The sequence below is a fragment of the Lytechinus pictus genome, chromosome 8 (assembly GCF_037042905.1).
Source record: "Lytechinus pictus isolate F3 Inbred chromosome 8, Lp3.0, whole genome shotgun sequence".
Classification (NCBI taxonomy): Eukaryota; Metazoa; Echinodermata; class Echinoidea; order Temnopleuroida; family Toxopneustidae; genus Lytechinus; species Lytechinus pictus.
The window spans coordinates 8510850-8535510 of record NC_087252.1 but is presented as its reverse complement, the minus strand read 5'-3'; the positions used below and the strand labels follow the sequence as shown (position 1 = coordinate 8535510).

At 37.5% G+C, this 24661-nt stretch overlaps 1 protein-coding gene across 1 annotated transcript in view; it reads left to right on the top strand.

The window, feature by feature from the left end:
• Nucleotides 1-1555: 1555 nt before the first annotated feature.
• Nucleotides 1556-24661, top strand: part of LOC135155049 (uncharacterized) — an 81495-nt gene continuing 58389 nt past the window's right edge. The window contains exon 1 of the mRNA XM_064103528.1: nt 1556-1963. Coding sequence (XP_063959598.1) covers nt 1738-1963 — 226 coding nt within the window. The 5' untranslated portion in view covers nt 1556-1737. The remainder of the gene's footprint in view (nt 1964-24661) is intronic.

Below are 24661 nucleotides of genomic sequence, written 5' to 3'. Positions count from 1 at the left end.
GATACCAGGGTTTCTGCAAAACATGTTTAGAAAATGCACAATAGTTCCTGGTATTATACTATACAGTGCGTCCCACAAAAAGGAAACCAGGCTTGGCGAGGATTCTTTTTTAAACCATTCGATTAACGATACTTTTACATAGTCACAAAATTAAGTTGTTCTTCATTTTGTAACAAAATATAAAATGAATAGTTCCCGCATAGATGACCAAGAAGATTTAGAAAAATTCCATGACTAAACGAAATTGCGCAAAGAAATTAGTCGAGGTTTGTTGCGAATGTGAATACCTATTGTGCAAGAAATGGATGGCTTATTTGCATTAATGTGTCTATAAATAAGTGCTGATGCAGACAAATATAGAGTTTCTGCGCAAATCGGCTCAGTATTCATCATATTTTACTTCGCAATGTATGAACATTTCGCTATGTATTTTGGATCTAATCAAAGAAAAGATTTCATTCTTACTAGTCATGTTAATTTGGGTTAATTTCATGATCGACAGATATGGGTTTCCTTTTTAGGAGACCCACTGTATTTGCTATCACGTACCACCGAAGTCCAAAGTCCGATTTTTCTCTTCAACATAGTGTATAGACATAATAACATCTGCGGTAGTCATAGTTAGCCGCCTCACAACAAACTGTCAACTATTATTGCCAAACAATGGAGAGAAGGGAGTGTATGACGAATTCAAAAAGAAATAATATGTATTGTCAAATATACTTCAGGACAAAGCACAACCAACAAGTCTTTAGCCTAGTTCACATGCATTGGATCCTATTTTATTAACTTACACTCATTTTTGTTTATATTTATGTTTGATATTACTTTATATATTATATCGTTTCAGTCTTTACTTTTCAATTTTGTTTACTTCAATTCTGCTTTTGCTAATTGTATTTTATTTATATTTTTATGTTATGTTTTCGTTGTTTTTAGATTGTAAGCTCATTCGCTTTCATATTTGTATTATTTATTATTATCAATTGTTCACGGCCTTACTAAAAAGCAGCTTCTAGCTGAAAGCAGGCTTCTTAAACCTTGATTGAATAAATAAAATAGAATACAATACAATACAATACAGTCGGGGTAAAGTTCTATTATTCATGGAACAAAATTCCAAAGACATCTTATTACGACCCAGACGAAGGATGTTTTGGTGTTAGGAAGGGTCGGTGGAAAGGTCGCAGGAGTGCCCGTCTGGACAGAGTTACTCCGATCTTCCTCCGACAAAAATAGGCCTACTCCTACTGGTTTCCAGGAGTATCTCGGTCGGAGTAACTCTCTCCAGACGGTTGATCAAATCATGTATTTCTGAATGCATATCTAAAGTGGTCATATAGTCTAATGAAAACAAATACAACATTGCAAGGCATGAATATCCATACTATCGTGAAGTTCGCACCTATCAGCCTATGGCATAACACGATAGCATGTTTAGGGAATCCATGAGGATAATTTTACAATGTTATGCATTGATAAAAATATCATATTAGCTTTAAGACAAGACTAGCAATGCGGGAGAGGTGCGATCACGAATAATGCATTGATGCGTGTATTTTGCGCCCTTTCGTCATACATGTTTGTTCCCGAAATTGTACCAGTGGCTCATTCTCGGGATGCATATTTCCTTAACTTGATGTTGCGGTTTGGATTGTACAAGAAAGAATCATGTCGGTATAATCGATAAAATTACAAAATAGTCACCTTTCAAGGTTGAGAATTTCTCATCAGTGAATGACCGATCATAAACCTGACAATATGGCGGTGCAACTCTCACGCAAGGGAGTGGTTCTACCCGCTAGTCGTTCTTATTCATACATGCGTCGCAAAATCAGACAAGGAATACAACATGCTAAACCTCACAATGTCGGTGCTACGCCTCTCAAGTGCTCACCATCTAATACTCATCGAGTCATGATTCTATCCATTATTTTCATTGGGTTATTTTGCCAGTCAACGTGTAAGTATTCTATTCATTATCGGATGAGAGCGCTTAAACCTTGCAAAATTACATACATAGTGTAATTTTGCCATGTCTGGCCCTCTGACCCCTCTTTTTCTTTTCTTAAACTTGATACAAATACAGTTCCTTAAACATGCACATCAAATAAATATCACGGGTATTTTTTCAACAGTGTATGACCATATTTACAAACTGTATCCATCATTAAAGTAATTTATATGGCTAAAGTTAATAATAATTCTACGAAATTTGAAATAAGTGATTGATAACAACATTGAAAAAATGGTTGAAACACACTAGCAATGGGAAGATGAGGAGAGGGGCGTCATAGCAACTTCGGGGAGCAGAGGGTGGTCTGTGCAAACTAATATCATTCGTAATACATCAGTTCGTGTCCTTGAAATGCTAGGGTAGCCCTTTTTCCCCATTTCTTACGATTTACACGTTATGTATTACTGTACATTTTTTTTTTAAAATTAAATGATCTTATTTACAGGTGTTAATGTGACTGACTTATTGTCTGAAAATTTACCTGATGCCTGAAATGCCCCTATTACCTTAACTTTTGAATATAAAACTGTGCTATTTTGAGATCTCCTCGTTTAAAAACAGAAATGGAAGAGTGACATTGCTAAACAAAAAAGCGGACATTTTGAGCACGATTTTAAATCAAGAACGAGTTGTGTATCTCAATCTCGCTTGCTGAACATTACAATCTTGTTTTTTTTATGCATATCCGGAATTATTGGGGGGGGGGGAGCAAAATGATATGTTTGCCCCCCAATATTTTCATTTGTGGGGCGATCGCCCCCCCCCTGCCCCCCCCCCCCCCAGGATCGACGCCTCTGAATGAGGGGGTCCCGTTTAAGCAATGTGTACTCTTCCATTTCTGTTTTTACCTTCTTTGATCTGTTCGAGTGTTGATTCTTTTTTTTTCTCTCTCGTTTACTTCCTTTAATACCCCTTCCTGTCTAAAGTGCTATACTGCGTTAAATGTATGGCACTTTAGATGGGTATAACATGACAATTACAATATCATATGATTTATTTCTTCACAGCCATAAACTACAATTTATTTTGTACAAGTGACTGACATTTTATGTGATTTGGTTTAATAATAACAAAAATACGAGCATTTTTTCAGTTATCCGGAAACCTCTCCAAGTTTTTTTTTATTAAGAAGTATGTGCAGTCGGGTTCAGGTAACATGATTTTAAAATCTATTTCGTTCAGTCACAGGCGTGAATCATCAAGGATTTTCTTTTTTAGATACTGAATATGACCTATTCTTTCATCTAACATAAATTATTGAATACATGACGAATACTAGAGAGAAAAATGTTGAAACAGGGGTTCTTACCAGTGTAAGTTATCATCTTCACCAGGACACATGGTATCACAGGCCTAACAAATTTCCCATAGACTCGTGTGTTAAAGTGGCACTTAAAAACAAATCTTAAAAAATACGGAGGAAATTTGAGGGTTGAATTTTTACTACCAGTGGATAAGATATATGTCTGAGATTCCATATCTGACCAGAAAAGGGTACCTCAACCGTCTTATTTTAAAAATAAATCGACATTTATGAAGACTACACCTGACGGGATCAAATTCATCACTTGAGAGAGTAAAATGGCCCTAATTCTTTTGCCAGTAAAAAAAATAGTTCCAAAGTAGTGATGTATCTTCCCAATTTGGAAAAAGGAAGTTCAGTAGGTGCCCTCCCTAGAATCAGTTTTAGATTGTCAATCATATTCATTCATTTTTGTCAATCAGCAATATCAAATGTAAAAATTGAGAATGGGTTGGCTCGAATGAATGTATTTTGCCTGCCAGTTGTAATTAGGCCCGTGTAACCACATCTCATAACATACCAACATTTTCATTGCATCTTTGTTCAAAAGAAAACTGCATTCTCAATCATTCATGATAGTTAAATGTATGGTAGGGCATCAGTTCACCCCCGCGCAGAGGGCATTTGTGGTTCTCAGATAGGCTCAAACAAATAGAAATGTGAATTGGGTACACGATGAGTTCAAAGCAGAATTCAAGATTACGATACTCAGAAATGTGCTCAAAATACAGGGAAAAGTGATGACAAAAACTTTAACAAGGGCAGATTGGGGAGAAGAGTAACATTTCGAACACAAGAAAACATTGACATGGTGAGCCAAATCCCCCTTTACAAGGATACTCCGGGTCAAGAATATTTTTATCTAAATAATTTTAGAGTAATTTCACAGAGCAAAATGCTAATAATTTCATTCGAATCGGATAACAAATAACGAAGTTATTGAATTTAAAGTTTGGCAATAATTTGTGAAAACAGTTATATGCTCGTCATCATGAATATTCATTAAGTGGGCTCATGATGTCACATCCCCACTCTCCTTTTTCTTATGTTGTTACATGGAATCGTAACTTTTTCATTTATTCGTACATGTGTAAACAATGGCGTACCGTGGGTCACGGCATTGGGGGGGGGCACCAGCACAAATGTCGAGTCACTTAGGGAGCGCGCGAAGCGCGCTCAGTTGCCAGGTATATTGACCTAATAGATACATTTTAAGTACATGTAATGCCATTAAACGGATGTGTATCTCACTGATTAAATAATGCGAGCGCGAAGCGCGAGCTGAACATTTTTGATATTGAGACCTAAAAGGGACATTATATGCAATTTTTTTGTAATCGTGATACGTTCCTGTCTCGCTAAACAAACAATGCGAGCGCGAAGCGTGAGCTGAAATTTTTGTATATATTGACCCCAAACAGGGACATTTTAAGGACTATATCCATTAAGAGTATAAATATCTTAGCATAGTCAACTAATGCTAGTGCCATCCTTTGCTGATTTTGTTAGAATTACATCTAAACACATGAAGCACTTTTTGTAGTCATTGTAATCATGATTATCATACGCATCTCACTAATCAAATATTGCGAGCGCGAAGCGCGAGCTGAAAATCTATGAAATTCAGACCTGAAGAGTGGGATTCTAAGGCTTGTTAATAGGAATTCATTAAGACCGTACGTATTTCACTTACCAAATGATGCGAAGCGCAAGCTGAAAATTTTTGATATTCAGATCAGAAAAATTGACATTTTAAGGACTGATTTTAGGAATTCATGAAGAGCAGACATCTCATCAATTAACTAATGCGAACGTTAGCACGGACAGGAAATATTTTATAGTTTTATATTAAGACCTTAAAATTGGGCAATCACTTTAAGTAGTCATGAAAAGAGGCAAATGTCACTATATAAAACAATAATAACTCGAATTGCGTGGAAATATATTTGGTGTATATTGATTTGAAAACGGGAGGTTTTAGTACAACAGGATTATATATCTCATTAAACGGTCTATGCGAGCACCAGGAACAATGCAGACATATAGGCCCTGGGCAAATAATATTTCATAAAGTTATGAAAAAATGCTTCTTATTTAATATAACATAGCATAATATTATATAATATTATAATGAACAATAATTTCTTCTTTCCTCACTGCGTTTCTCTTCCTTTCTCCCTTTTTTCTCCTTTTCCCCGTTTTTTTTTTGCCAGCCGATTGGGGGGGGGGGGGGCACGTGCCCCCCCCCCCCCTGCCCCCCGTAGTTACACCACTGTTTGTAAATGATGCGTCTCTATTATGATGAAATAAGTTGCAGCAACGAATAACTACTGCACTGAATCAGTTGTCAATCTGTTTTAGTCCTTGGTAGAAAAATTCTGAATAAACCTAAATTTAATAATATGAAATAAAAAAGAACAAGTGGGGATATGACATCATCAGCCCCCTAATGAATATTCATGAAGACATGCCTAGAAGTGTTTCGCCAGAATAACGCAAATCTTTAAAATTCAATAATTTAGTCATTTGTTATCCGATTTGGATCAAATTTTCAGCATTTTGCTTTGTGAATTTTACTCTATTTATATCTTGAGCTTAGAGCCTCCCTTCCAGCACCTCAACAAACTTGCAGGTTGAACAATGTTCTCCACTAATATCTGAATCAACATTCAACCGAAATGCACATAAAGACCTAAACTTTCATCCCTACAAACAGATTAGGCATGGAAATAACAACAAAACTTTTCAAGGCGAGATCATGGATTAAAAAATATGTTTTTATTCATTTCCTTGAAATTAATGGTTAATTTATATAAAATCTATATATGTTGTATGAGTTTCTGAAACCTTAATTTTCTTTTGAATTTAAGTATGGGCCCGCAAGTTGTGGGTCCAAAATCTAAAAAAAGGGAAATAAAATAAGAGTGAATACAGACTTAATTGGATTACACACTTCAATCAACGTAACAACAAAATTGGATTGAGAGGTTTTTTGACGATTGCTCAGGCTGAAATGGGCCATATTGCATACAATTTGAGCCAGTTTTACAAAACGAATGCCAGTTAAAGATTATAAAACTATATGTATGTACATACAATATGATTTAGTATTTTTTACATTATACTCATTTAAAGTTCCATTAACATTTTTTGTTGGACACACTGTAAGTGCCCATTTCCTTCCTCTTCAGACATATCAGATTGTTCCTTGATTTAAAACGACTATTTTGTTGATCGCAGTAGTATTATAATCTCCCATACACTTGAGGTCAATAAACTTAGTATTTCTCCATCCAACGAATGTGATTTTTGTTTCTCTCTCTCTCCCAATTTGAAATTAATCATCATATTTTTGGTTTTGCAAAGTCAGCATTGCGTAATCCATGCTAGACTGCAGAGGTGTTCCTGTTATCTACATAAGTAAAAAAAAACCGTTAAAAACGTATTACAAAGCATGGACTGGACTGAATTTCACACTAATCATAATCTTGAGCCGGACGCGAAATTATTTTTCCCACAGGAGTTCCTGACCCCAATATGAATATTCGTGACTTGTGTCCTCGGAATAAGAGTACGCATACGCCTGTACACGTGGACTTTACAAAATTGTGGTCGTTCGCGTTGCATGCAATGGATGAATCAGCACCCTGGCCCATATAGGCCTTAGGCTTAGATCGGATCCAATTCGTAAACACTTATCGAATTGCCATTAATGACAAGACAAAACGCTATATAGGCTAGGCTAGGATAGGCTATGGCTTGCCTAGGCTAGGGCATTAACTTTATCTCAAATCTGGATCTGTCTAATGCCTGCAGCCGAATATGACATGGTTAAAGAGAAAAACAGTAGATCTAGTTGCACCAAACAGTTAGACTTTCTATTTCATGAGAAAGTCTTATAAATTAAGGCTAATTGTCCAAATAATATCATCAATATAGATCTGGTACATTAATGTAGACTTATCTTTATAAACTCATGATATATTAGCTCAAAATCGAGAATTCTGATGATTATTTACACAGAAAAGCATATGTGACGCGTCATGTCCAAATCAGACAGAACTCGCTCGATACCAACTTGAGAAAATGGGTAAAATGCTCAAATTTTTCAAAAAATGGCGAAATTTTTATTTTTATATTTTGGGGATGTTTAATGTTTAAAGTATACTCTGTCAAAAAATCAATCGAAAATGATAACGGGATAGTGTCGAAAAAGCAGTTTTTTACGAGTGTTTTTTTTTCGGTCAGTTCGAACTTTTCTGACACTCTGCTCGTTCAGCAAGCTCTAATCTTCGCGCTGTACTAAGCTCCGCCCCTAGCAACGTACGCCATTGTTGATTGGCTATTCATATAGGGCCGATACAGGCGTGACTGGAAAAGACTCAAAAGGTTCAGTCGGCATTCAACATGCACGCCACACACAATCGCACCTGAAAGTCCGGCGATACACAATCTGACAATAGACAGAGAAACGATACCAGACGCGGCAAAAGCCACGCAAAATGCCTCACGGTCCAATAAAATAGATTGTGTTTCTTTCTTAAAAAAACCATATAATTAATGGTTGAAACGATTACAAAAGCTTATTTTCTTTGAGAAGAGATCTCGAGAATTCAGGAAAACCCAATTTTATTGTAAATCATAGACGGTTGCTAAGCACTTTCAGCCAATGAAAGGAGTTTCCGCGTGAAACATGTGAAAAGGGCTACGAGAAGTCTGAAAGCGGGCGAAACTTCAGAAGCGATTTTCTCGTAAAAATACTTTTTATAAACTCTCGTACCTGGGACATTTAAAAACTATTTTCTCTGCAAATACTGTGTCCGTCCCTTAGCATGTGCTATATACCAAATTAAAGCTTGAGAAATGGAGAATCATAATCATAAAAAAATCATGTTTGAAAAAATCTAGTTCTGTCTGCTTTTGACGTGACGAGTCACATATGTGGGACAATTCCGAACTTTTTACGTTTACTTACTTTAAACCAATGAAATAAAGTTAATGCCCTAGCGTATCTAGCCTACGCTAGCCATAGTGAAGCAATTTGTCTTGTCATTAATGGCAATTTGATAAGTGTTTAAGAATTGGATCTAGATATATAGATCTAAGCCGAAAGCCTAGAAGGGTACCGGCAATTTGAGGGTGCTGATTCATTCATGGCATGCGACGCGAACGACCACAGTTCTGTAAAGATAAGTTCATGCACATGCGTACTCTTATTCTGAAGACGCAAGTCATAAATATTCACATTGGGGTCCAGAACTCCTGTTGGAAAAATAATTTCGCAAGCCGGACACGCCCCCATCAAGTAGCCATTATTTCCATTACAAAGCTCATGAAATATATACTGTAGCAATTACAAATACAGACCAAATTTTCATTCTAACGAAATGGCTTTACGCGTAAACCTATGAGCAACCCGCACAAATTATATATTCGTGAAAGAGAAAGCGAAACAAAGGATCGTATACCCATTACTCATTTGAATGATGTATCTATATGCTGGGAATATATACCATGATTGAGGAAATGGTCCAAACAGAATGTTAATACTTAATATTGTGGGGACGAAAGAAATAATAATAATGATATGCATTTATATAAATGTAGCGCAAAAACTATTTCTATATATTCTATTGCGCGGCAGGAGCTTCCCAGATACTGTATATACTATAGGAATAAATAGGTTTTTAATTATAGTTTGAAATTATATAAATTTGTTGAATTCTTAATGTCAAGGGGAGGTTTGTTCCATAGCTGTGGGGCTGGTATAAGATATAACCTAATGTTGCTTTGGTCTTGTGTGTGGATACTTGCAGCGTGAGTGTCTCTTGTGAGCTACGAAGGTGATAATCATGAGATCGGGATTTCAATTTCAAGAGAATTGAGATATAACTATAATAATAAAGGATTTCTTACCACGAAAAAAATTGACAAGCAAAAAAAAAAGGTCTTGAGGTTCAAAAGAGGGGATACACGTTTGTTTTTATTGCATTTTTACATTACACATTATTAATTTGGCTTCTCAAAGGGGGGCACGTCCCCTGTATCAGTTGTGACTCATTAGGGGGGCAGGGATACGTCCCCTGCATGAGTTGTGACTCGTCAGGGAGGGCAGTCTGCCCCCCTGCCCCCCCCCCCTTAGGTACGCTAGTGCTGACCATTGAAACAAAAGCAACACTAGGAGATATAGGTCATTTCTTATATCATTAGGATCTTAAATGTGACTCTTTGCCAGACAGGTAACCATTGTAATGCTGTCAATAATGGGGTGACTGGAGAGAATTAGGGAAGACAACATATATACGTCAAACGAATATGGGAAGGAATGATACATACAATGGCGTTGGTTTGTTAATTTATGAAACCACTATTATTCAAGTGGCAAAGAAATATGGGACCGCCCAAGGTATCAGGGGCCGCGGAAGCAGGGGGAGGGGGGGGGGGCTTCACCCCCACCCCACTTAGTTTCCAAAACCGTGTACAAAAAAACCTAAAAATTACCATATGATTATGATTTTTTGCATGGTCAACCCCCCCCCCCCCCACTTTGAAAACCGTTCCGCGGCCCCTGGGTATTATTATATCAAACAAATGTAGACATTTCATTTACTTATTGTTGGTGGGCTCAACAATCATGAAAATATTTGAAGTCAACAAATGATATGTTTGGAAGACTTTTTTAATAAGAACTGCAAATTTCAGTTGACTTCTGCTGATATTTGACAATAACGAAACTCTTCAATGAATAAGGTCACAACAATGGCATAATATTTTACATAATACTCCCCCGCAATTTTTAAAAGGCAAATAATTTTTTTCCTAGGTTAAATGTAATTCATCTTATTTGATCCAAGCCCAATTCTAAGTGAATTGAAACTTGTTTTGAAATCCCTGCACATTAGTCACTGATTGTGATTTTCGTTAATATTGTAGAAATCATTTTTTTTTTTTGTAATTTTGCCCGTGACGGAGCACGACGTAGAATAGATATGAAAATTTGTTCAGCAAAAAAGCACTATTGGGTATTTCACTCCCACCTTTATAGTGTCTTCATGGTCTTAGGGGTTGGAAAAATGCACCCTCTCATCCCTTTCGCACTCTGTTTATTGATTGATGGATTGATTGATTGATCGATCGATCAATTGATTGATTCATTAATTGCGTTTATTTCTGCATTCAGTGCATACGAAAAGGTAATATTTAAAATGTAATATGTAACAAATTAATAATATGGTTACAGCCCGATAGACCGCGGGTCCGATAGACCGCGGGTCCGATAGTCCGCGGGTCCGATAGACCGCGGGTCCGATAGACCGCGGGTCCGATAGACCGCGGGTCCGATAGTCCGCGGGTCCGATAGTCCGCGGTGTGTGTAAAATTATGATCAGTATATAGTGAGATCCAATGTCATCAAGTGGTCAAAAGGTCAATGATACGAGTCCATGGGGTTCTATAACGATGACCCAAAGGACAATCGCCCCCTGACAACTACTTGAAGGAAATATTATCCCCATATTTTTATCGTCGGGGACTGATACCCCCCCCCCCCCCGGAAATTTACCCTCTAGACGCCAATTACCCCTAGTACGGAGCCTTTCAAATGCCATAGACTTGACGACATGGCGAGATACGTTATCCTGCCAAGTCCACATATAAAAAGTTATATGTCAACATGGTGAGATATTTTATCTTGCCAAGTCGACTTGTAACAAGTTATATGTCAACATGGCGATATATCGGGATTCTCACCGGGACTTGTACACTTCATATCTCGCCATGTCGACATATCGACTTGACAAGATAGAATATATCGCCATGTCGAAATAATAAGCTTATTAATTATACATGGTAAGATAAAGTATCACGCCATGTCGATACGTCGATGGCATTTTAAAGGCTCCGTACTAAGGGTAATTATCCCGGGTAAAAATTGTCTGGAGGGGAAATTTCCGGGGGTAACAGTCCCCGGCGGTAAAAATATGGGGATCATATTTTCCTTGAAGTACTTGTCAGGGGATGATTGCCCTAATTGGGTTATTGTTATAAAACCCAGGTGCGGGTCCAGGATTTCGTGAGAAGGGGGGAGGGGGGCCCAAATTTGACCTGATTCTTTGCGCCCATGTGTACTTTTTGAAAAATGGCGCCCACTCCCTCCCAGCCGGGCTAACTTAAGTGCCTTAAATGGATTTTGAATTATCTTATAATCATATTTTTAAAAAGGCAATTAAAGACCACTCTTTTAATGTGTTCTTGAAAACAAATCCATGAATATATAATGAAGTATCAATGTGAGCGCGAAGCGCGAGCGACTTTTGGGGGTTTCAATTTGGTTTAACTTCTCTCCAGAGTAGGCCCTACTAGAATATTGTGTGAACGGGAGCTGTTGTTTCTTTACTAGTTGTTTTAGAATAGCCTTCAATAATATTAATGATAACTTCTTGGGAATAATGCAATCTTGAAGCAATCGACTCATTCTCCTCATTAGTGGCGTATTTATTCAGCATGGGTGCACGGGGGTTGGGGGGGTCTTGTTGAACTTTTGTAGAGGGCACCAAGATAAAAAAAAAATAAATGACATGGGGGAGGGGGGTAGAAGTTAAAGAATATCTAAGATTTTATTTTCAAAAACACATTGAGGTATTTCACAAGGCCTAGATAAATAATGAGAACGCTAAGCGCGATCTGATTTTCTTTTATTTTTCATGTATTTTTATCCTGAAAGCCTAATTCCGGGGGCGGACCCAGCTTCTGCAAATAAGGAAGGGGGGGGGGGAGCAAATTTTTTCACCCACATTTTTCCCCATCGGCAGCTCAATGTTTATTTTTTATTTTTGGTTTCTTTGAAGGGGTTGTTCCAGTGGCGTAATGAGCCAACCATTTTGAGGGGGCTCGATATGGCGTATCGCATAAAATTAATAAGAAGTTTCCAGTGAGCGAAGCGAGCAAGCAAATATGCTGACATTTTTATTACAAAACTAAAGGTTGTGATAGATTTTGACATATTTGGAAAATAATATCATATTTCATCCTAATCCCTTTCCTTTTCTCTCTTTTTTTCTTGGTCTTGATTTTTTTTTATTTTATATATTTATTTATTATTATTAATATTTTTTTTTTTTTAGGGGGGGGGGGTAAAACGCCCATGTCCTAACCGTCATTTCCTAGCTTTACTTTATAAACAACATAAATGTGTAATAATCTCATAAGCCTTATGCAAGCTTAAACAAAATGAAATTTCATGTATTTTGTCCTGAAAATTGAAAATTCTGGGAAATGTTTGTGAACCTGAACAGAACGCGTTATGTAACTAAATAATTAGCATGAGCGCGAAGCGCGATCAGAAGTGTTAAATATGCATTATGGCCTAGTCGAAAAGGGACCTGTAAAGGAAGTTTTGCAGTTATCCATTAAGACGATACATGTTTCAACGATTAAATAATGTGAGCGCGAAGCGCGAGCTGAACATTTTTGATATTCCAACCTAAAAAGATGAATATGTGGAATTGTCTGATATATGTGGAATAATATATGTGGTAATACATGTATATGTGTCTGATAAAGATATTAATGTTATAACATCCAAGCTTCAAGAAGATTTTAATTCTATTAATGAATGGTATAATTATAACAGATTAAGGATTAATGCGAAGAAAAGTAATGTTATGATTTTGGCCAATAACTTAAGGAATAATAATGATCTTAAATTGAAGGTGTATATTAATAATTATATCATTGAACAAGTACAAAGCATAAGATACCTAGGCATCATGTTAGATTGTAAAGTATGCTGGGATGCTCATATTAAATATTTAATTAAATCTTTAAGTTACAAGATATTCACACTAATGAAAATTAGTAAATTTTTAAGCAAGGATGTTTTGAATAAAATATATAAATGCACCATACAACCAACCTTTGATTATTCTTGTTCCGTATGGGGAAACTGTTCTTTATATCATAGAAATACACTTTTAAGATTACATAAAAGGGCTGCACGCATAGTAACAGGCAATTTGATTATAATGGCCTTAATATAATTAATTCTCTTAAATGGCAAACTCTTGATATCAGACGTGATTACTTTTTAGCTTGTATAATGTATAACTGTATTCATGGAAAGACCCCAGTCCGAATGTGCAATGAAGTGGAAATGGTTTTTGAAAGACACTCTGCTAATACTAGACTTGCCAATACATTGAACGTCGTTTTACCAAAGCCTACTCTGGAATGTTTTAAAAGTTGTTTTAAATATGCTGGTGGCTTGGTTTGGAATAGCCTTCCATCTGATATTCAAAATGCAAATTCTCTTGAAGTTTTTAAACGTATGTATAAATGCCATTATTTTAAAGCTGTTGTTTAATGAAATGATATGTATTGTTTTCTAATTGACCGACCTTCTTTTATTTCCTTCTCCCACCTATCCCCCCCCCCCTCTTTCTCTTACCTTCCTCTCTCTTCTTTCTTCTTTCTTTTATCCTGATCTCCTTCTAGGTCAGACCAATTATACATCTTTTTATATTGTGAGCCATTGTAATTTACTCCTTTTTAGAAATAATTTTTATGCATTGTATATATTTTGTGTGTGTTGACAGGACCATGATGTAAAACAGCCTCGGCTGATCATGTTTTATCTTTATCCTGATTAAATATGTCATAATAAAGTAAAATCTAAAAAAATAAAACAAAATGAATAAATTTCAAACCCTCAACGGGACACTCGAGTCATGTTTTGTCAATCATGAAAAAGGATGGGTAATTTTTGGTATTTTCATAATGCGAGCGCATAGCGCGAGCAGAAAACTTTTGATATTCTGATTTGAAACTGGATAATTTTAGTACGTTTTCAATAAGATCAAGCTGCGTATCTAAAATATATATGCGTGCGCGTGTTTTAAAGTTGGACAGAATCTTCATTCTGAACACATTTCATTTTTCATCACGAAAATCAATAATGCGAGCGCAGAGCGCGAGTTGAAAATAATATTTGAAATTCCGATATGAAATGAGTCAATTTAAAGTATACATCCAAAGAAAATTCACGAAAGTGATGATTATAGACAAATTATATATGAATGGAAAGGTCTTGTCTTTTTATACACAAATATGTCACTAAAAAGTCTTATTGATGTCGTGGAAATGCAAGAAATGAAATTATTAGAGACCCTTCTCAGCCCCCCAGCCGCCCCCAGACAGACAGTCACGCGATCAAAATCAGTCGAGAATAATGACGTCACATGATCGACTAGGGCACTCTGTGCAGCAGTACACTGATAGCTGATTCACCTTCCTGGTCTCTATTTTTCTTCGAATTTACCGTTTTCTTCATGTATTGTGATATCCGAATTCTGTTTTCGACAACTTCAGACTATAAGGGAACCAGAACTGTGTTATTTTGCCCGTTTTTTATTGAATTGTGAACTGGAAAGATCGATTTTGTCCACTCGACAGTCTTCGTTGTGTTGCTCTACTAACTATTGAAAAACTCCAAGCTGCACGGTCCCATTCACTTGCTCCCGATGCATGTTGCAGGCTACGCTGTTTGATCCAGTCAAAAGTCAAGGACAAGGTAAGCATGTTTGGAAACTGTACTTGTTCTGACGATGCATTCAGGTCAGATGACAGATACAGATCTGATATAAGTTTAGAATCATGCATTTTGGCATAACTACTATTAAAATTAAAAAGTTTTTATTTTAGAAATAATGTTTTTGCACAATTCCAGCAGATTTTTTCTTCAGATTTCTAAAACTGGTCAGGACTCAGGCAGGCGATTAAATTATTTAGGAGCACTGGTATGGACAATGGCTGAAAATCTGCTATTTCGGAGGAATGTTTAAGTTTTTATTATACACAGAATTATATCACCATGATGCCGATGTCATGAAGCCAGACAAATTTTCAGCAGTGATTACCCACCCAAGGGTTCATTACATGCCGCCGCGCACAGAAAAATCAAGCCATAGAAGTCGTGTGTTGTGGACCCAAGAAGTGAGATCCCAGCACGCGCGACCCACTAGTTAGAAATCCACTGCCAAACGCGGTTCATGGTGCGATGTTAGTATACTAATACTTACCTCGCAATACGTGTGAGTGGTGATTACCCTGATTCCTGGCCGAAATCACTCACACGTATTGCGAGGTTAGTATTAGTATACTAACCTCGCACCACGAACCGCGTTTGGCAGTGGATTTCTAACTAGTGGGTCGCGCGTGCTGGGATCTCACTTCTTGGGTCCACGACTTCTATGGCTTGAATTTTCTGTGCGCGGCGGCATGTAATGAACCCTTAGGTGGGCCAACATTAGAGTATGGTGTTTCTTTCTGATTAGAGTGTTGCTGCATATATGTATGCGTAATGCCTTCAACAATGAAGATAAATGCAATATTTGTAATGACACAGAGACTCAGAGAGCACCGTACCTCAAGTGATGTTCGTGTAGTCTCCACTTCACTCCTGCTACAGCCTACACTACGCTACACACCTACCCGGGTAGGTGTGGCGTACATGTACGGTAGTGTAGCGGTAGTGAAGTGGAGTGGGGCCTACACAAACATCACTTGAGGTAGAGCACCAGTGTTCTGAGTGGAACTTTTCAGGTGTCTAAACCTACTATCATTTGTTGTTGACCGGGAATTACATGCCACCGCACGTCATCAATCATCACGATAATTAAATTCATACTTTGATTTGATTATTTAAACTATTTTTTTTTCTCTCTTCTACACACAGATCTGCACACTTGCTGACTCTGGTGACTTCTGGTCTCTGCTTGCTACCTCAATCTGGGAGATTCCATCATGTCCTTTTACTATGATTTGGATATAGCCATTTTTTTCTTCACTCTTTCCAGGACCTACGGTTTGCAAGTTGTGGACTGATAATGATACAAAAGAAAATTTTTCTTTATCAATCTTGGAAACAATTTTGAGCACAGTTTTGGAGAGAACTAAGAAATTTGACTTGGACAGGAATACAGCTTGTCAAAAATAATAACACACAATTTAAACGAAAGAACAATTTTAATGTTACTAGGGCATTTTGCGAGAAATGTTATACTCAATCACACGTCCCGAATCAAGGGTAAGTCCTTTGATTAAACATGTAGTTGAATTGCGATTGCAACTCGACCTTATTACGCTTGAATTTGAATTTAAGACTTACGCTTGATTTGCAATTGAACATAAGTTTCTTGCAGTGCCCCATAATTATGTTTTGTTATCAGATATTTAACGTGCTGATTTTTCTCGAAAGGTATAATATATTTGTCCTTTTAAACGGTATTTGAATATGGGTACGCCTTTTATTTGTTTTCCACAATATTTATTGCATGTATGAACAGAAGTGAAATATTTATTGTGAAGCACTGTGAATGTTGTGTGCTGTTGTGTGATGGTTCATCATTTTTGTTATAAGACTGAAAGCCTGGTGGATGTGAGGAAGTGGCCTGGATGAAAGAAAAGTGAACATGTGTCCAATTACTGATTTGCATATTCTAAGACAATTTTGTTTCTGGATAAATTTTGCTATGCATTCCCTACATTTAGAGTAAAGGAGAAGTCCACGCAATCAAAAATTCATTTGAATTTAAAGAAAAATACCAAGATATTGCAGGAAATTTCATAAAAACTTTGATTCAAATTTATATAATTACTATTTTAACAGTTCCGTAAATATAACCTATTGTGATCAGATGAAGAGTTTCCTATCGTAAAATCTGCAAAGAATAAAAAACAAAATGCCACAAAAAATAGAAACGAATGTGATGTGAGTGACAACTCTAATTTGCATATCATTGTTTTGTGTATATGACTGTTTTGAGTAAAAACAACAAGGGAAATTACTCTATTCAAATAATTTTTAGTTGATGTGGACTTGACTTTTAACTCTACCCCTCCCATCCCAAATAAGAGTAGAAATAATGTAATCAAGAACTTGAAAATCAAAAGCAGCAATTAAGAAGCAAGATTTGATAAATACAGGTCTGAATAGAATTTCACACGAAAATAAAAAGAGAAAAAAAGATGGGTAGGGACGGGGAAGGAATAAAAAAAAAATACCCAGAAAAAAAAAACCGAGTTTCGAACCAGGGTCCTCGCACATGACAAAACAATGGCCAACGCATTTGGCCACAGACCATCGACCTAACGTGATGTCATTTTTTAAATATATGAAAGAAAGTCCGCTCGCCGCTGTTTCCTAATAATGCTTCGGCAATTCAACTGCAATTTCAGTCATTTCGCGATGGATATTGCCGTGTTTTTTTTGTGGTTCCTGACTTTGCTACTTAATGAAATTTCATAATTTTTATTCAGTCATAAAGAAGAATGTCTATGCTTTATATTGATTATAACATTAATGTGACGCAAGTGTGATATCTACGTGAAAATATGCTTTGTTTATTCACATATATTTCTTGAAGAAAAAAAAAATTCTAAGCTAAATATCGGTTACCAAAATACGTTAAATGTGCACTTTTTTTCACTGTTCAGTAAATTCAAACTTTTATCTATATAACAAGACCAATCTTAAGAGGAATAAACAATTCTAAGAGCAAAAAACTTCCTCTCTCTCTCTCTCTTTTTTCTTATTTTTCTTCCCATCTTCCTCTCTATTTAAATATTCTTCTTTTTCTTCCTCTTTTTTTCTTCTTCTTTTTCCTCCTTTTCCTTTCTCCTTTCTTTTCTTCTCTTCCTTTTCCCTCCTCTCTTTTTTTTTCTCTTCTTTCCCCCTTTTCTGCTCCCCTTTTCTTTGTCTTTCCTTTCCCCCTTTTTCTTCTCTTTTTTTTCTTCTCTTCCTTTCTCCCTCTTACTCTCTTGTCTATTCTCTTCTTTTCCCATCTTCCTCTCTCTCTTTTCATTCTCTCCCTTTTCCCCTCTTCCCCCTTTTTTTTGAGCTGGGGGTGGGGGGTGAGGCAGTTCCCCCTCGGCCCCCCATAGATCCGCACCTGATAGAACCCCATGGCCTCGTATCATTTGGCCTTTGGACCTCTCGATGACATTTGATATATCTGATCATAATTTTACACACACTGCGGACTATCGGACCCGCGGACTATCGGACCCGCGGTCTATCGGACCCGCGGACTATCGGACCCGCGGTCTATCGGACCCGCGGACTATCGGACCCGCGGTCTATCGGACCCGCGGTCTATCGGACCCGCGGACTATCGGACCCGCGGACTATCGGGATGTCCCCAATAAGGTTGTTGTAGTCGGTAGTATACGCAGGATTTTTAAAAGGGGCGTTTCAAGCTGAACGAAAAGTTGAAAAGCAAAGTAAAAAGTGTTTTCAACAAAAATTGAAGGAAGTTTTCGCACCAGACAAATTTGACAAACAAATGGTTTCGAAAAAAAAATTAGGTGGGTAAACCAATGTAACCACCTCCCTGCGTACAAAAAGGGTTCAAAAAATAAATTCAGGGGGTCGAACCCCTGTATCCCCCCCCCCCCCTCCGTGTACGCTACTGGTTGTAGTGCAAGTATTGGATCAATACTATCAACAAAATGTTTTACTCATTAAACGAAATGTTTAAAAGAACGTTCTCTTCAAGCAATAGAAAGGGTGCGTTTCATGAGGGAATTTTCCGAAGGTCAATTATTTTCAACAACATTTATTACATAAAATCGTAAATTTTCTCATATTTTCATACATGTGTGTGTGATGTGTATTCCTTATGACTGATATAAGTTGCAGCAATGAATATCTAAACGATTAGTAGAGTTGTCATTGTTTTAATTCTTGGTGGAAAAATGACTAAATATAATTTCATGTAATATGATACAAAAAAATAGGTGGGGTATGATCAGCTTGCTCATTGCATATTCATGAAGACATGCATAGAGAACGGTTTGACCGAAATATGAAATAAGTTTTCATATATCAGCACTCTTTTACTTATGATTCTGTCCGATTCTGATGAAATTTCAGTGTTTTGTTTGACTGATTTGCCCTTTTTCTTCAAATCATATCATTTGCAGCCTATACTACACTTTTAAATATGAAATGTATAAAACCTATAATAATAGCAGTAGTCTGGAAGAAAACTATCATTTCTACGGGGAAAACCACGGAACATTTGACCCGCGTTCACATGACCGTGTCGTCATATTGGAATTCCCCAAATTATCAACGTGGCGTATATGCTCCGTAAATGACAAGCATCTGTTCAAAAATCAATAAAGAGAGAATGTGGCGAGTGGGGGGGGGGGGGGGCAAGAGCCAAAAATTTCCCGGTCATATCATAGTATGAACGGGCGTAATGGTGTAATGAGGCGACTATTTTGAGAGGGCCAGATATTGCGTATCGGGCAGAATTTATCTTTTAAAAAAAGTTGCGACCGAGCCAAAATTTTGATCTTATATCTTAATACAAAAATCAAATTTTGTGATAGATTTTTACATGATATCCAGAAAATAATATATTCCACTCTTTTCTCTTTCCATTCCTTTTTTTTTTGTGGTCTGTACGCCACTGTGAACAGGATTCTTTGCGACAGTAGCGTGAAGAGTTAAAAAAAAACGAGGGGCGCAGAATGACACATGCGATAAAAAGCGGCTAAATATAAGTCCCGAGCGAGCGAAGCGAGCGAGAACAAAATAACTTTTTCATGAGAATCTAGCTTTGAGATATATTTGAAATTATATTGATAAAATAAAATGATATCCTACACTTTTCGTTTGCTTTTCTTTCCTCCTTTTTTTGTTCTTGTTTGTAGAAGTTTTGGTGGCCAATGGCCCAACCCTTCCATACTCATATACGGCAGTGCTTTGCGGGTGGGGTCCGGTGCCGAGCCCCGGAACTTCTTGATATCGAAGCCATTTAAACCTCGCAGATTGCCTCTTTTTTAATCAAATCGCTGGTATATACAGAATATAGCTTTTACACAACACATTTATTCAACCCATTTGAGGGGGGAAAACATAGCAATGTGGGAAAATTTACTTCCTACATCCACTGCATGTTGGTTTTTTATTGTTCTTATAATATTGTTTATTGTACTTTTTAAATGGATGGGAATAAAGTAAATTGAATAGAATTAAATTTGTTTAAAGTCGCCAGCGCGCAAAGCGACCTGTAAAAAAAATGCCGATTGAAATATGTTTCCATTTTATTCAGCAAAAAACACATTTCATTGTTTCCATTCATTTAATTTTACGTTGTCTCCTATAATTTATTTTATTTGCTCTTGGGTGTGGAACCAAGACCCCACCCCCCCCCCCCCCCCGCCTGTATGCCAGTGATTGAACGGGGGCGTTATAGAGCCATTTGATGGTTATAGATAAAGAGCCCCTACTACGTGGGGTCCAGGGCAAAGCCCCGTTAGCTTATTTGCGTAAAATTTAGCAAGCGTATAGCACAATCTTGTATGCAGTTCATCTTTCTTCCCGCCAGCGGCGTAACAGGGGTCGGTGGCCAGGGGGGGGGGGGGGCAAGAGCCAAAAATTTCCCGGTCATATTTTGGTATGAACAGGCGTAATGGTGTAATAAGGCGAATGTTTTGAGGCCAGATATTGCGTATCGGGCAGAAATTTTGATATTTTTAATACAAAAATCCAATTTTGTGATAGATTTGGACACGATATCCAGAGAATAATATACTTTACTCCTCTCTCTTTAGATTCCTTTTTGTGGTCTGTAAGCCACTGTGAACAGGATTCTTTGCGGCAGTAGCGTGATGAGTAAAAAAAACGAGGGGCGCAGTATAGCACATGTGCTAAAAAGCTGCTTTATATAAGACACGATCGAGCGAAGCGAGCGAGAAAAAAATCACCTTTTCATGAGAATCTAACTTTGAGCTATTTTTGACATTATATTCAGTAAATAAAATCATATCCTACACTTTTCCTTTGCCTTTCTTTCCTCCTTTTTTGTTCTTGTCTGTAAAACTTTTTGGGGCCATGGTTCAACCCTTCCATACACAGTGCTGTGCGGTTGGGGTCTGGGGCATAGCCCCCAGAACTTCTTGATATCAAAGCCATTTAAACCTCGCAGATTGCCGCTATTTTTATCAAATCGCGGGCATATACAGAATATAGCTTTTACACAAAACATTCATTCAACCCAGTAGCGTATAAATGAACCAAGTATTTTGAGGGGGCAAAACATAGCCATGTGGGAAAATTTTATAAAAAGTCGCCGGCGTGCGGAGCGAGCTTGGCAAAAAAAAATTGCCTATTGAAATTAAATTCTAATCATGTGGTAGATTTTTCCATTATATTCAGCAAATAACACATTTCATTGTTTCCATTCATTTCATTATACGTTGTCTCCTATATTTTCTTTTATTTCCTCTTGGGTGTGGAACCAAGACCCTCCCCCCACCCCTCCGCGCCTGTATGCCAGTGACTGAACGGGGGGGGGGGGGGCGTTATAGAGCCATTTGAAGGTTATAAATGAAGAGCCCCTACTGCGTGCGGTCTGGGGCAAAGCCCCGGTAGCTTATTTGCATAAAGTTTAGCAAGCTTATAGCACAATGTTGTATGCAGTCCATCTTTCTTCCCGCTCTTTAATTTCAATCATCGGCATGCAGCCCGGTCGTGTTATTTTTTTTTTCTTGTCCCTTTTCTTTGTTTTCCAAATTAGCTTTTGACTTATTACATTCTACCTTCGTTTCCCCCTATTGTTTGCCATTCGTCATCTTTTAATTTATTTCCCACCGTGCTATTGTATTACATAGGCCTATTTCGGAATGAATTGTTCTTTCTCAAATGTTCTTCTCTCGTACCTTTTCCCACTTTTTTTCCTTTTCCATTTAAAAAAATCATCGTTTTCTTTTCACTTTTCACTTACCCTTTCCCTTTCCTCCTTTCTCCCTACCTTTATTTTTTCCCGTTTTTTTTCTACTTTTTGTCATTACTAGTCTATTTAAGTTTCTTCTTTGAGTGAATTAAGCACGAGTATTTCTTTCTCATACAAATATGTATCATGAGTAGTTGTGTCTGAATGAATCCTCAATGAGAAAAATAAACATCTTTGAAATAATAGGAAAGATAGCGATATGCGGAATTAGGATGATAACATTGCGTGCGTGTGCAGGCGCGGATCCAGGAGGAAGCCGAGCCGGCCCCGCCCCCCCCCCCTTTTAATAATAATAATAATAATAATTGGATTTATATAGCGCTTTTTCCAGAGGATACAAAGCGCTGTTGGTTGCATAAGACAAGTTAAGGTTTATGGTTATATAAGTGTGTTTTGAGATGTTTTTTGAAGAGGTCAAGAGAAGAGAGGTTTCGAAGAGATGGAGGGAGTTTGTTCCACAGACGGGGGGCAAGAGATTGAAAGGAGTTGAAACCGGCCTGTTTTCTGGATTTTGGAATGACATAGGAAGGAGCAGCTGCAGAACGAAGAGAGTATGTAGATCTTTGTTGATGAAATAACGAAGAAATGTAAGAAGGTAGTGTGGTTGACAGAGATTTATAGGTTTGAACAAGTATTCGATAGTGTATTCTATCAGAAACAGGTAGCCAATGTAGTTCATTTAGAAGAGGGGTAGCATGACACCATTTAGGTTTTTGACAGATTAATCGTGCACATTTGTTCTGAAGGCGTTGAAGTCTTCCAAGATCCTGTTTACTTATACCCCCAAGCAAGCAACCACCATAGTCGAGCCTGGAGAGCACAAGAGCCCTAACAACATTATGACACGTGTCCTTATCCAGGAAACTTCTAATGCGATTGAGATTATATATTTGCCAGTTGAGAGTGCGACACAAGTATGTTACATGTTCGGTCATTTTCATTTCACTATCAAAAACAACTCCTAAATCCTTAATGGTTGAAGATAATGGAATATCTATGTCATTAAAAGAAAAAGAAAAGTCAAGGAACCTATTAAGGTGTGCAGGAGATGCAGCAACAAAGAACTCTGTTTTACAAGAATTTAATTTCAATTTATTGTCAACAAGCCACGATTGAATGTCAGACAAACATTTTGAAATCCGAAAATACGCGCAGGCTGCATCTCCAGGCTTGGTAGGATCAAAAGTGGTGAACATCTGAATGTCATCGGCATAAACATGATACTGAATTGAGTGCCGACTGATGATCTTCCCAATATTACCGATGTAGTAAGTAAACAACTGAGGCCCGATAATTGACCCTTGCGGTATACCATATTCCGATGGTTTCTCACTTGAAAGTGACCCTTTTATGTGTACTCGACTAGACCTGTTACTAAGATATGACTTGAACCAGGAAAGAGCATTATTACCTAGGCCAAAGTCATCAGCCAACCTTTGCAAAAGGATTTTGTGATCTACCGTATCAAAGGCAGATGAGAGGTCAAGCATTAATAAGAAAACAGCTTGCTTATTGTCAATTGCACAATTCATATCATTCTGTAGACTAACCAATGTAGTTTCAGTGCTATGTGCCTCACGATATGCAGACTGCATTGGATCCAGTAAATTATTCTGTGTAACAAAAGTAGATACCTGTTTGGAAACAGCCTTTTCAATCACTTTGCCTACAAATTGCATGTTAGAAACAAGTCTATAACTACCTAAACTATCTTTGTCCAGAGTAGACTTCTTGAAAACCGGTGTTATAATGGACGATCTAAGACTCTCTGGGAAAACACCAGTGGACATTGACATATTCAGGATACGTGTAAGTACTGGGAGTAAAACAGACGAATGCTTCTTAACCAGCCATGTAGGCATGGGATCCAAAATGCAAGATTTTGAGGAACACTTAGAAATCATACGTTGTAAGACATTTTCACTCACAGTATCAAATTTATCAAGAGTTAAATCAAGTTTACATGCATTTGAAGATACGTTAGATACACTACAATCAGTTGAAACAGTGCCCTCTATATCATCCCTAATTTTAGAAACTTTACTGGCAAAATGATCTGAGAAACTTTCAGCAAGATCTGAAGAGCTGGGAGACACAGGAAGGACATTACTACTGGCATTGAGCAATTCGTTGACAGTCTTATACATGTCCTTAGTATTACACGAAGAAAGCTTGTTACGATAATAGTCTTTCTTAGCGGAAACAACAACATCGACTACATTCTGCTGGGCCTCAATATAAAGTCTGTAATTAGCATCTGACTTTGCTTTGCGCCAGCGTCTCTCAGCACGTCGTCTGGTACGTCGGGCTTCATTCACTTCATTGGTGTACCAGCTAGGCTTCACCCGAACAGACATTGACCTTGTTGATGCAGGGGCATGGGTGTCCAGGACTTCACGACAAGCTTTGTTGTACTGTAGCACAAGATCATCTATGTCACTACTATCACATTCCATGATTGAGTTCATCCTTTTAGAAAGATCCTTGGAGAACAGATCATGATCTATGGACTTAAACTTTCTGAGAACACGAACGTCACTA